Consider the following 15,245-nt stretch of genomic DNA (forward strand, 5'->3'; position numbering starts at 1 on the left):
TTATTTAAAATTCCAGAAGTTTTGTGGGAAATTACATTCATAAATTAAGCAATACCATCCCTCTTTACTATATACTCTACACTGTATGTAGAGAATATGTTCTTCCATGTATATGGTACATAGTTTGAAATCCAATTAACTGAATTTGGAATTTTTAATAAACTATGCTAAACCGAAGTGTTTTGCCAGGATTAGAATCACCCCTTTCTTTGTCTTTAGTTATTGCCAGATTGAAGTTTCCACTAAACTTTAGACTATCTTTGGATTAACTATAGTTTGCCAGATACATCAAGAACTGGAACTAATTTTAATCATAGCTTCAAACAAGCCACATAATCTTTACAACCACAATTGAGCTTGGAACACTGATGTAAGTCATTGCAAGTCATTAAGTAGGCCGGGAACAGGACTTCAGTGCTGGGCTGGAGAAAAGAGGCACACCCATCCCACACACACAAGAATTCCCCCCTCCTCATCATGCAGAGAGGAGGTAAAAATCTTTCTGCAGATAGCAATACTGTGCAACCTTCCTTGTTGGCTCCCTCACTGACTTTCTTCCCCGTCTGACTTCTTTCAGTTGGCAAAGAAAATTGCAAATAGTGGTCACATGATCGCAGGAAACTTGACAACCAGTGGTAAGTGCAAACGTGTCAAGTTCCCCAAACGTGATCATGTGACCGTGGGAGTGGTGCGGCAATTATAACTTTAAGAATGAGTTGCAAGTAATCTTCCCTGAGCCTCTTTTAACTTTGAAATGTCATTAAGCGACCAGTCATAAGAGAACTACGCACAGTAAATAAGTACATAAAATAAACTATTCAGCTTGTATAAATGTATTTATACTTAAATAAATTTATATTAGTTTAATTTACTTATTAGTTTTAATTTATTATACTTAAATTAACATTTAAGTATAAATGTTGGCAGCCTATTTCCATCATTTGACTAATGTCCTTTTTGTTTCACTAAATGTATCTTTAGGCAGTTCTGCATATACCAAACCCACGTGAACTGACTTTGCTCAAGAAAACATAATGCATATGTCATAATCATTCTCACAAAACCTAATAAATAATCCAACTAAATAATCAGGTTGGTTTCCTTTATTTACTTGTTTCTAATAATGTGGTTGGCACAAGAAATATCCATTTCATCACAAAAACTCATGTTTGAGAATCTGTTTTGCTGCTACCAGATCCAATCAGGTATAAATGCAGTGTCCAATGTCCTATTTCATGTATGGGCAAATTTGTGGATCAGTGGACACACCTGGCATACTTTCACTTGATAACATATAGAGCAACATGTCTGTCTAGGTGTTGTATTAACCTTCCATCTGTTATCCATTCAGCAGAAAGTATACTCTTTGCCTTCCCCTCCAGCTTTCCCTGCAATTTTCTGTGTATTGGTGGTACATTTCTAAAGAAAGAATTGCCTGAAACTCATTCATAATTTTTATTTTCTAAAAAAGATTATGGGAATTATGTAGTGCCCAGAAGCATTCTTATCAAGTGATACAAGAACCTTCAATTTTCATCTATCTAAATGAATGAATGTATTTTATCCATCCATCCATCCATCCATCCATCCATCCATCATCTATCCATCTATGCCAGTGGTAGTCAACCTGGTCCCTACCTCCCACTAGCAGGCGTTCCAGCTTTCATGGTGGGCGGTAGGGGTTTGTTGTAACTCTGCTTTATAAATTTTATAAAGTAAAGTTACTTCCCTACTTTATAAATCACCATTACTGTGGAACCGGTGGGCGGTTAGAAAATTTTACTATTAACAGAGATACAAAAGTGGGCGGTAGGTATAAAAAGGTTGACTACCCCTGATCTATGCAATAGCAATAGCAGTTAGACTTATATACCACTTCATAGGGCTTTCAGCCCTCTCTAAGCGGTTTACAGAGTCAGCATATTGCCCCCAACAACAATCCGGGTCCTCATTTTACCCACCTCGGAAGGATGGAAGGCTGAGTCAACCCTGAGCCGGTGAGATTTGAACAGCTGAACTGCAGAACTGCAGTCAGCTGAAGTAGCCTGCAGTGCTGCATTTAACCACTGCGCCACCTCGGCTCTGTAGCAATAGGATTGCACTTCCTCAGAAAGAACAACTACATAACTTAGGATGTTCATAGAGTCATCAATATTGTTGGAGGCCTTTGATCTCTATGGCCAGGACTGCCTTCTCTGGAACATATAACAATAGTAAATATAACATTAATACCATTTCCTTGAAAGAAACAGCCTAGTTATTACTATTCATGCACTGGGCGCCTCAGGTTTTTATTATTATAATTTTCCCTATGTCCCTCTCTGGCTGTCCCTCTATTCCAGGGGTGTCAAACTTGCATCATCATGGCGTCATCATGTGATGTATCACAACTTTTTCCCCCTGTGCTAAACCAGGCGTGGGCAGTGCATGACGCCTCCAGCCCAAGGGCTGTGAGTTTGACACCCCTGCTCTATTCCAATCTTCTATTCTTCAGTTTTAAAACTTCTCAGTTGCTTTTCTTTGATTTGTTCAAAAGCTGTAGAAAGTTGCTATATGATCACATTGCTGAAAGGAAGTCTGGTTGCTAAATATGGCACTTGGCCATTCACAACTGCTCTGTTATTATATCTTTAATTATCCTGTAAATGTTAATTCTCAGTGGCAGATTTTGTAATTTTTGCTGCTTCTGAATAACCCCAAACTAATTTTGGAGAAGACTTTTAGTTCTATAGATTCCCCCCCTCCCCAATTCTGAAAATAGTTTGTTAAAGTCAAGAAGACGCTTGTTAATAAGCCATACTACTATTTATCACTCAGAGGTGGGAGAGAAAAATGTACCGTCAAACAATTCAACTGGTAATTATTGTGCCTTTTTCAGTGGGAGATATCAGGAACATCAAACTCAACCTCATTGAATCAAACAGGACTTCTGCAACTGGCTTTCCGGCAGCTGTTGCACATCTAACAATTGGTTTACCAGAGGCTCCAAGCCCAAGCCACATCAAGCATCTGGTGTTTCCAATTAAGTATAAAAGTGTACCCACATTCCCTTGTCACTTTACGAAGCAGTAATATTTCCCTGAAACCTGATCCTGTTACCATTTAAACCAAATGTTAACCAGTAATACCAACCACACTTGTTCCTATCTATAGATGGGAAAATGCAAGGGGGTAGCCCATTATAGTGATCATATCAGAATGAAAATGAACATTTGAAAAGGGGAACATTCTAAGAAAAAGTCAGGAAGTAAAAGGTTTCCTGTCTGATGTTTTATGCAAATAAATTCCTTGGTTGTCCTATGCAAGCTCTGTTTAATCATTAGGAAGTAAACAGAAAAGCAAGTAGTCAGTTTTCAGACTAGTTAATAATTATAGCACAGGTGGCTGCACTTAGAACTGTCTTAGAGAAAGATGTTTTTCCCCCCCATCTAGTCAGTTCATTATTCATTCTTAGTCACCGGGATTCTTAGGGTCCTTTCCATCCCCAAGACCAGAAGAACCTTTATGTCCATGGAGATTTATTACTGCAACTCCCTTCTCTTCAATATAATCAGTGTCTCTTCATTTTCTTTGTACTGACAGATCACAATCTTTGCCTCTACCCCAGGGGTATCAAACTCGCGAGGACATGTTGTCATGACGTATTGCAACTCCCCCCTTCACTAAAATGGGGTGGGCGTGGCCAGTGTGTGATACACCTGAGACCCCTGCTCTACCCTCAAAACATGGCCAAACAACTGCAAATATTTTCTCAAGCCTTATTTTTTATTCTTTAAAATAGTCTTAATGCTTCAACTAAATTTCTATCTTTTCTCTCCATAAATAACAACACTATATATTGATATTTTGTCTATCAACTCCAATCTTCTACTCTTCAGTTTTATTCTTCAGTGCAAGAGTACCTCTATTTATTTATTTATTTATTTTATTTATTTAGTAAATTTATAGGCCGCCCAATCCCGAAGGACTCCGGGCGGCTTACAAAGCGAAAAGAAAAGAAATTAATAAAAAATAAAGGAAAACAATTTAAAAACATCACACATGCACCCAATCTGATTGGGGCTAGACCCCAGCAATGAGGTCAGCAGCCCCAGGCCTGCCGGAACAGCCAGGTTTTAACAGCTTTTTGGAAGGCCATGAGAGTGGGCAAGGTCCGGATCTCTGGGGGTAGCTCATTCCAAAGAGTCGGAGCAACCACAGAGAAGGCCCTCCTCCGGGGAGCCGCCAGCCGACACTAGTTTCTGCCCTACAATTTTCAATTGAAAAGAAAAGAGGAAGGGAGGGCGGAGTTCTTAAAGTCACATTTCTTAACATGACCAACTGTGAGAAGAATAGTTTAAATAAATAGCAGTTTAAATAACTTGATGGAATGCCTGTATTAAATGACAATTGAAGAGAGCCAAAAATTTACCAGCACTGATAATTTGTTGCAAAATTCTTTTTTTACTTATTTTATATAGATTGTACCGCTGCTGTAAAATAACATATACCTGTTAAATATTTGCTACTTTTATTTCATATAGAAGGAAGGAGAGGGAAGGAAGGACTCACTGACGCTCAGCAGGTCTCTTCTTCCACTTGTCTTATGATAAGGAACCTTTCTTTGTTTTTTTTCATATGCATGGTATTTTTAATTACAAATATGTATTTTGATTGTAAAGCACTTTAGAAAAACTGTATCCTCCGAAAGGTAGCTATAAATTATTACAATATATTAATAAATATCTGCAATGTACCTAGGGTCTAATTATCTAGGAAAAACTTATAGGAACCTATTATTTGCACTTAAACTTGCACTTAGTCAGAATAGTGACTTTGAAAGTAGCATAGGTTCAAAGCTAAAAGGCACTGGAAATTCCCATCTGTCAATCTTAAAAAAATCTGCTCTTGAGAAGCTAAGAAAAAGTTCTCAGTAGAGTAATTAAAAACAAACAATAAAAACGCCCTTTGCACATTGTAGCAAGTATTAAAAGAGAGTAGGAGAAATTTAACGCACAAATACAGAAACCACAGTTAAGCAGGAATTTGGGATAGGAAAGTGCAGGAAAAAATCATGACTTTGGCACAGCTACATCTTACACATCAGTTATGATCATCCATGCATCAAGAGACTTTGTACACATATTACATGGCGCTGCTCTTGAAGAGCAGTTGGAAAACTGTACAAACTCTGGCAGCCTGGCCAGTGATGTGAAATCCTAATGTACGATGACACCTAAATAGCTTTGCAGTTTAAGCAGTTTACCTCCAATTCTTGATGCTGACTGTCACCTTCCCTGACCTACATAGCACCAGAATGCTTTCTTCTATTATATCAGGTTGAGCAGAGTTGGTCCCCTCCAGATCCCATTGCTACAAAGATGCAACCTGATGTGATCTCAGAAATGGGCACTTTCAATTTCTACTCTGATGCGGCAAAATTCCTACCTATGTAGACCCAGTCTTCCCCTGGTGGGGCTTTTGGTGGGGGGGGGGTATTCAATCAAATGCAGGAACTACCTAGTGATTTCAGATTTAAACTTTACAATGTGTGTTTTCGTACTTACTTCTCTTTCATCTATAATTTTGAAATAGTATTTAGTTTGTTGTATGGGAAAAATGGTTTTTCCCCCTGCAGAAGTCATTTTAATTATTAGCCACCTGAATATAAATATTAATACAAAACAGTGATTTTTCCTAAAAAAAAAACCAGGTAAATTTGTAAAGTAGAAAGAACACAAAATTGTAATAGGCATTCCTTTCACTACGTATTTCAGTGTAGTGCAATGAAGATCTTGTATGATAATCTTCCATTACAAGCTGATTTTTTTTAAAAAAATAATTAAATTCACAGTGGTAAGTCTCTTTTCTTCGGGTTACATTCACATCACCATTTGCACAGGGGGGGAAAACCAGCATGTTTGGGTTTTTTTTAGCTCTACTTACCCATTAAGATACTCAATAGTTTTTGAACTCTGGAGTTGACCCCAACTATTCTGTAGAGTCCTTGTTCGTTGATCCCTATGGAGTGAAATTATTTAATTTAGATAAATGGTTGAAAAGTAATTTAATGCTTCTTCTTTTTTTTAACAAAAAAGGCAGTTTCTCACAGAGCTGCACTAATTAAAAGTCTCTCACAGCATTCTACACACTTTTCAAGTTTCTTATTAAAGCGGATAGCGTTTCTTTTTGTGTTTCAGATTAAAGACCCAGATGTGATTTCTAATAAAAGTTACTCTCCCCACTATAATGAGATAATTTAAAAAATGAGGGAATGTAAAAAATCTGTTCTTAGGTGTGGGGTTGGGACTGAGAGGTCATATACACAAACAGCAGTGCCAAATGCCTCTAAGAATTAGACATGGAGGTTAAATGACCTTAGCTTCAATTATTTGAAAAGCTTAGTTTAAAAAAAAAACAATCACCAGTTTGGTTATACAGTTGAATAATAATATTTAACCTATCATTTTAATGGACCCCAATATTCTTAAGGTGTGGTTTTTTATTTAACATTGAATCAAATACACACTTGTAGTTGTCAGGTATAAAAGCTAAAGCTCAACAACTCTTTTTATTAACCAGGGTTTGTGTTCATAAAGATCTAAAATAACTACAATCAGAAAAAGATAATTAGAAAACAAACTAATAGAGCTTTTACTTGGAGTCTTAAAAAGAAGCAATACATTTGGAAAATATAATTCTCAAAAGTTCTTTCATTCGATATTTTAAAGATGAGCTCCCATCAGCAACATATGCTGATTTAAAACCAGGTCATGAAAACCCAAGATTGTATCTATGGCAATTGAGGGAACAAAGAATGCTGTGGAAGTTTGCATCTGCTACATAGATAGAATATAGTTCTGTTATCTGGAAATATCACCTCTAGATTCAACGGCATGGATACATTTCTTGACGATGCTGAAACCCATATTATCCAACTGGGCCACTGCAAGGAGAAAAAAAGGATTTACTAAGGAAAAGAGTCATAGCGTAATAGAAATGCAACATCATTATTTTGCTTTTCTTTCCTTTTTAAAAATATATCAAAGCATCCTAAAACAGAGTACTTTTCTGAAGATAGTTTTTTACTGTCCAGGGTAGAACTATTAGGATCAAAACACAAGCATCTCCCAATTAAATAGAATAGAGTAGAATAACAGAGTTGGAAGGTACCTTGGAGATCTTCTAGTCCAACCCCCTGCTTTAGGAAGGAAACCCTACACCACTTCATACAAACGGTTATCCAACATCTTAAAAACTTCCAATGTTGGAGCATTCACAACTTCTGGAGGCAAGCTGTTTCACTGATTAATTGTTCTAACTGTCAGGAAATTTCTCCTCAGTTCTAAGTTGCTTCTCTCCTTGATTAGTTTCAAGGCCCAACACAAAGTCTATCTCTTTTGCATTCACTTCTTAATGTTGTATGCAATTGCACAAGGGGCAGAGCATGTTTCCATCATTTTGACAAAAAGTCTTGACTTACTGTGATTGACACTGTTCTGATGTAATAGTTTTAAGGATCAAAAAATAATCCCCCATTAGTTGTTATCAATATAATTCTGTTTGGAACTTATATTTTTCTTTCTCTTATGTGATGTCAATGTGTCCACATCGAAAACAAAAATGCCTGCCTGGGTTTACTGGCAGACTTTGTCACAATCTGCACGTTCAGATGTAAAGGCAATAGACTGAGAGCTGTGCAACACCTCTCTGGATTACAGCTGCATTCAATTCCAAAAATGACATTGTATCCTACCACTCTCTGGAGAATGAATGACTAAACACCCACCAGGTAAATATATCTTCAAAACCCTGCCATTATCATTCCAGGTTGCTGAACTGGGGCTTATAGGTCCTACGTGGGTGAGATCAGTTGCTATTTCCTGGCATTCTATGCTACCTAATGGTCTCGCACAGTCTTTAAAAAGAGAGCTTATTAAACATCCCAACTGACTGCTAGTAAATGGTTAGAATTACAGAAATAAATAACCATCATCGAAATACAAAAGTTATAATAAAGCTCAGAGTCACATGGGACAGTCTTGAAGCAGGGATATCTACAGAATCCTATTTTGCCACAGTATAATTCTCCTGGAACTGGTTTTTAAATGCAGCTGTTCTGTGATATCCCAACTGGCTTGGAAGTGAAAAAAATCCATGCTGTCCTCATTCTTTTTAGTATTGTAGCTACAACCCCCACAAAGGGATTGCTCAACAAACAAATACATTGCAGTTCCTTTTATTCGTTTCATTTTGCAGACTTCCAAAAGGTGTCGTCATCATCATCATTGTGCTGTATGAAATATTTATTCTATGCTAATGAAGATGTCTTAGAATCATGCAGACAAATTACAGAATAAATATCCAAGCATTGTCACTAGAGTTATAAAAAAATTCAATCACGTCCCCCTAGTATACTTTAAATAAATTGAAATAGTCATATGTACAGAATCATCATCATCTTCTTTTAACGACCGCATAATCCCTTGTGGGGTAGAATCTGGGCAACTGAATGGAAGCTAGCAGAGTGTTTAATGGCCAGATGCCTTCCTGTCACCAATGCGGAGTCTTGTTCAGCAGATAAATTCTCATTGTGGCCAGAGAAAGAAATATCTGCCTCTACCTAGGATCAAAGGCAAGAGCTCCACCTCTAGGCTACTACACTACTCCCATCATATTTATATATAGTATACACATACATAAATACATGCATATACATAATTACTAAATCCATTAAGGTTTAATACACATTGTGATCAGCTTCAACTTAGAATGATATCTCTTCCTAATGGGAAAAAAATGTCTCTCTGCTGATAAGTGTTTTAGTTAAAGATAGATAGTTTTGCAGTTTAAAGCAGAGATCCCCAGCCTTTCCAGATCTGTGGACTGGCAGCCGTGGGGCAGAGAGGATGGTTCTGTGCATGTGGCAGACGCGTGTGTGACGCTCCATCTGTGCAAGCAGCAGGTATGTACACCCATTTACACAAAATATCTATGTGTGTACTTGAGAGACCGCCTGCTGCCAATTACCTCCCACAGACCCATTAGATCTCACAGGGTTGGCCTCCTCCGGGTGCCATCTACAAGCCAATGCCACCTGGCTATTACCAGGGGGAGGGCCTTCTCTGTGGCAGCTCCGGCCCTCTGGAATGAACTCCCCATAGGGATTTGGACCCTCACCTCTCTCCAGGCCTTCCGAAAAGCCATCAAAACCTGGCTTTGCCGGCAGGCCTGGGGGTGATGAGTTCCCTCCCCTCTCGACATGTATGGTTGTGCGATTGTTGTCGACTTTTATTATTTGTATTTTGTCTTTTATGTTCCCCCTTATCCCCTTTGAATTGTTCGCCGCCCTGAGTCCTCCCGGAGAAGGGTGGCATACAAATAATAAAATACAAATACAAATATACAAATACAAATACAAATGGATTCTCTCACGCTTGCACACAGCTTGTGCAGTCCAGTTCCCAATAGTCCACAGCCCAGTACTAGGCTACATCCCAGGGGTCGTGCCCCCCCTGCATTAAAGGATCTCACTAATGGCCAACCAAATATAAAGCATGAAGAGGAACAGAACTTATTATAAAGAAGCAACTTCACTGATGCTTCTCATGCTTTTATTCAGAAGGCATCTACTGAGTCTACATAAGGCAGCTAAATAACCCAAGTGCCATTCTCAATGGGGAATTGTGAATGTAATAACACCTAAAATAAATGTGGCAAATGTGTCCATTTGCGCATGTATTTAAAGAAGGAATTCTAAATCATGAAACACAGATTTGAGTACACTTATTAGAGAGGGAATCTATTTTTGCTGGAGCTGCAGCTGCTATTTGCCATTGTCTATTTTTGTGTTTTACAGTGATTTTTTTTTTAACAGTCTGGTTGTGTGTTGTTCAAATTCCTGTTGGAGTTTAGAGAGAATTTAGATGTTTTAAATAAAGAAATAACAGAGCTGTGATGAAATACCAAAACCGGAATTCCCAGCTTCAGAGATCTGATTTTGGGAGACTTATTCTTAGAGGCTCGGTGTTGACTTTTTATAAAAATATATAGTAGCTACACACCCACAATCAATTTTGAAACGAAAAATCTAAAACATTTCTTATAAAGTTTATTGCCTACATGTTTTAATAGGCAAAACATCAGTGCAGATATAAACATAAGTTGCTGTTGATTATGGATGGTTCCACAAAATAGAGTGATTCTTGTAAGAAATGTTCATATAATTTTTATCATATAAGCCTACCGGAGCCATAAACTACATAGATACCAGATGTATAGATGGAGCTCTATCTATCATTTCACAGCTGGCACTGCTGCAGCTGGAAACAAACAAGTGTGTTTTCTTGAACGCTACATGAATGTCCTGTGTCTGAATGGTTAATATGCAACTTGGCTTGCAAATGAAATCTAAATTGCTGTTCAAGTGTAATAATTTATGGCTGGCATCCTGAACTAATAACCTCTCTTCAGTTTCAAAAGGAACTTTCAAAAGTTGTTTCATTCAGAGCAAGGAGCAGGGATATGAGATTCAGTCTATCTATGCAGAATAAACCAAACACTAATTTAAAAACTGAGGAAAGGTTCAGACACTGAATTAGTGGATAAGCCTTAAATGCACAAGCGTGGGATTATTAAAAGAAACCAATTAAATATATTAAATAATTTGAGCAATCAATCACCCTACCCAAAAATAAAGCAAGATATGCTACAGTCTCAAAACATTGAAGGAAAAAAAGTAGGGGGAATCCTACATTAATAGCTAGCAACCAGTAAAAAGCTCAAAAGGGCACACTTTTTAGAAAAGCAATACATCTTAATAGTCTTAGCTAAATTATCAATAAACAGACCTCATAATTATTTGCAAATTATGTTCCTTGATAATTTTTTTCAAAGGAAACACTTGCACATAGTTTCAAGAAGTCTGTAAGGGTTAATCTGCCCACAACTTTAGAAAGAAAAGAAAGAAAATGTATATTTTAAAAAAAATCATACCTCTTAAACACATTTCAGATTTAGGAATCATAAAGAGATCATTTTCCCACTACCCTATAGAATATTATTTTTCCCGTCATTGGGCAGAGGGTTAATTTTATTTTCTTAATTCTAAAGAAATAAAGGGTACCAAGGGGATATGTGCAAAGTGCACAAAAAAGTGTAAAAAAAATTGAGATTATTAAGGGCCTGGAGAAAAAAAAACATAAGAAGAACAGTTGCAAGAATTGGGTATGGCCAGTCTAGAGAAACGAAGGACTAGGGGTGATATGACAGCAGTATTCCAGTATTTGGAGAGCTGCTACAAAGAAGATGGGTTAACAATTTTTCCAAAGCACCAGAAGGCAATACAAGAAAGAAATTCCAGAAGGCAATCTGGAATTAAGGAGAAACTTACTAATGGTGAGAACAATTAACTAGTGAAACAGCTTGTCTTCAGAAGTTGTAGGTGCTTCAACACTGGGTTTTTTTTAAGAAAAGACTGGACAGCCACCTATCTGAAATGGTATAGGGGGGTCTCAAATTCACATCGTCACAGCAGCAACACGTGACATATCGGGGATTCCCCCCCTTCGCTAAACCGGATGTTGCATGGCCACGTATGACGCATCCAGCCCACGGCCAGGAGTTTGACAGCCCTGGTATAGGATCTCTTGCTTGAGTAGGGGGTTGGACTAGAAGACCTGCAAGGTCCCTTCCAGGTCTATTCTGATTGATTTTTCACTTCTCAATATCCATTATTCAATTAGCATAGTGATATCCACAATCTATAGAACATAGAGCTAGCTTCAGCTTTGAAGCAGGGCTGGTTACCGCTTTATCTTTAAGGCAAACATGGGCTTGCTTAAAGTTGATAATGCCACAAATATCTTTATGCTCAAAATACGAAAAAGATAAACCTGAAGGACAATGTCCACTAATATAAGATCCGGCATTAAATCTGAAGAGACACCTGAAAAGAATTCTGAATAGAAGTTCAGAATTCACACTGAAGGCCACATCAGTCTTCAAAAATGCTCCCGGATGTTATGGACAATCCTTTGTTTCACCTTTTTATACAAAACAAACTAACCAAAATGTATTGAGTTGGTTCTTAACCAAAGAGGAAAGATGATGTAGACATGGAGAAGAGCTCATTGAAAATTCTGACTGTACTTCAGCAATGAAAGGGCAGAATCAATATTGAAGTTTACAGATACTCTTGGTCCTCATTATTTCTTTCCAGGATATTCACGCTATACTTTTGCCTGAAGGGGATTTTCAGGTGAAAAAATGTTTTAAGGGCATATCTCAGCCATGGTTTTCAACAAATCTATGGCTCTCCTGTATTTTGATGAAGGAAAGATTCATGCATATCCCTACAGAACACAGGTGTCAACTCAGGGTGTCATGTTGCCATCATGTGATGTATCATGATATTTTTCTCCCTTTGTGGAGCTGTGATGGTCATGGCTCGCAAGTGACGCATCTGGCCCACGGGCCGCCAGTTTGACACCCATGCTACAGAGCATACGTTCTGTACCTAGAACAGGGATGGTGAACCTACGGCACATGTGCCACAGGTGGCACATGGAGTCCTCTAGTGGGCACACAAGCCATTGCCCAGATCAGCTCCAGCGCACATATGCGCGCACTTCCCACCAGCCAGCTGATTTTCAGGTCTCTGTCATGCATGCGGGAGATGTGCATGCATGCTCAGGGGGTGGGGGAAGCAAGGGGATGCGGCGCCCCCTCCCACATTCTATTAAAAAGAGCCGAGGTGGGGCAGTGGGTAGAGTACAGTACTGCAGGCAACTTCAGCTGACTGCAGTTCGGCGGTTCAAATCTCACCAGCTCAAGGTTAACTCAGCCTTCCATCCTTTCAAGGTGGGTAAAATGAGGACCCAGATTGTGGGGGCGATATGCTGACTCTGTAAACCGCTTAGAGAGGGCTGAAAGCCCTATGAAGCGGTATATAAGTCTAACTGCTATTGCTATTGCTATTGCTATTTTTGGTGCCAGGAGGCTTCAAAGAGGGCCTCCAGAGCCCGGGGGGAGGCTGTTTTCACTGCCCCAGAGACTCGAGGAAAGCCTCCGGCAGGCTGAAAAACAGGCCTACCGGAAGTCCAAAAACAGGCTTGTTTCTGGCCTCAAGAGCCTGGGGAAGGTCATTTTGGCCCTCCCAGAGGCTTGAGGAAAGCCTCCAGAGTCTGGGGAGAGTAAAAGCGGCCCACACACACACCGAGGTGCAGGAGGCCGAGTAGACTGCACCGGGGGGGTGTCATTCACACATGCATGGGTGGCGTGTGCATGCGTGGAGGGGGAAGGCACATTGCATTGTGGTGTGGGCATGAATGCACATGTGCCCGATAGCGTGCGCACCAACAATTTCAGCACGCGAGGAGAAAAAGGTTAGCCATCACTGACCTAGGATAATGGAAAAAGAGAAACATCAACTCCCAATAACCCCAATCTATGCTGGTGAAGGGCAATCTCCTTATTTAAAGGCTAGTAAGAAATATCTCAAATTTGCCATGACTTTGAAACCCAATTACGCACAATTCTTTTGAGAGATCTGAGTTGCTGCTAGAGAAGAGGTCTACACTGAATTATAATCCCAGCAAAAACAAAAGAAATTGCTTTCACCACTATAATTGGGGAAAAAATGAAAGCATTCAGATAATCGACTCCTGGGATTAGAACAGAGAACATAAAATGCTTTTATTTCCTTATCAGCACTATAATTGGAATGAGGCAAGTGACAGGCAAATTTTTAGCAGCTGTGAAGGGACTTTGGGATATGATAGGAAGGTGATGATGCCATCTAGTATATCCTAGCGAAAGTAGGCATATCCTATCTTTCCCAACTGTTTTCAGTCTCAAGATGGAAGAATACCAAAGTTCAATAATATAGGTGAAAAGGACCTGGAGAAGTTGCTGGTTGCTGATTCCTGAATTAGGCAATATAAATATATTTACACACTTTAGGTAACTGTACAGGGAACCACACAATTCTGAATTTGCCACAGCAGTTAATACTAATCCCATCCAACGTAGGGTTGAGAAGAAGAAGCAAGGCTTGTGTGTACAGAAAAATAGTTGAGTTTTCCTTTTTGCCTTGCCATTCTGGTGGCCTAGATTTCATTGCTTCTCCCACTAACGACTATAAAAGAAAAATGCCTCTTCTTACTAGCAGAGGAATGTCCTGGGCAAGGAAACAAGGGAAGAGGGTTGGACAAAGGTGTCCCAGTTAAAATAATTACAGAGATCTGCAAGTAAATTAAACTATTCTTTCAGTGTTAATTTTGCCAATTGCTAGCCCACAGATAACAGAAAACTGTCAAATAATGGTAAACTGATGATAATGTTCCTCCTACTGAAACCACAGAAATGAAGGGCCCAATTTATGGCATACTGCAAAGAGAAGTCATTGACCACGCTTCTTTGATTAATGACAGCCTGGACTTCCACAGCATTTTCAGGTTATATACAGAGAACCACTAAAATCAAAACAAAAGAGCAGATCTATAGCAATAGGAATAAGTGTACCCCCCATTTCAAATACTTGAAATTAAACATCCCCCCCAAAAGAGGATGAACCCAAAAAGAAAAGAAAAATGCTAAAACCATTATCTGCCCCTTTTATCACATTCTCAGCAGATTTAATATGCCTCCATAATTTAAAGTTAAATTGCTTGGGGAAAACCCCTCTTCTTCCTTTCACCTAATTTAGCAATAGGAAGCAGTCGTGTCACAGAAAAATAAAATCATGGTTTCCCCCCTTTGTAAGTAATCCTTGACTTATGACCACAATTTAACCCAAAATTAATGTTGCTAAGTGAGACAGTTAAGTGAATTTTGACACCCTTTCTTGACACAGTTGTTAAATGAATCACTGCAGTTGTCAAGTTAGTAACATGGTCAGAGGTGGGTTTCACATAAGATTATCACTGGTTCACCGCGTGCATGCTCGCTTCATGAGCATGCACGCCTTCCACGCATGCGCTTTGCTCGCACCACTGGCTTACACGCACAGCTTGCACGCATGCACAGTTTCAAAAATGTCGCTAAATAGGAGAGTATAGAGCAGGTGCCGGTGGGTGGCCCACCCGCAGGTCGCCACTACTGGATTGCCCAAACCGGTCCGAACCGGCTGAATACCATCTCTGAACACAGTTATTAAGTGAATTTGGCTTCCCCATTGACTTTGCTTGCGATCGCAAAAGGGGATATCATGGCCCCGGGACTCTGCAACCATCACAAATATAAGCCAGTAACCAAGTGTCTAAATT

General features: G+C 39.1%; 1 protein-coding gene across 2 annotated transcripts in view; it reads right to left on the minus strand.

The window, feature by feature from the left end:
- ARHGAP26 (Rho GTPase activating protein 26) overlaps positions 1–15,245 on the minus strand; it is a 247,694-nt gene that overhangs the window by 94,662 nt on the left and 137,787 nt on the right. For both annotated transcript variants that reach the window (XM_032210266.1, XM_032210267.1), the window contains exons 13-14: positions 6,860–6,925; positions 5,926–6,000 (exon numbers count right to left, since the gene is read on the minus strand). In XM_032210266.1, coding sequence (XP_032066157.1) covers positions 5,926–6,000; positions 6,860–6,925 — 141 coding nt within the window. The remainder of the gene's footprint in view (positions 1–5,925; positions 6,001–6,859; positions 6,926–15,245) is intronic.

This window comes from Thamnophis elegans, chromosome 2 (assembly GCF_009769535.1).
Source record: "Thamnophis elegans isolate rThaEle1 chromosome 2, rThaEle1.pri, whole genome shotgun sequence".
In the NCBI taxonomy this organism is placed as follows: Eukaryota; Metazoa; Chordata; class Lepidosauria; order Squamata; family Colubridae; genus Thamnophis; species Thamnophis elegans.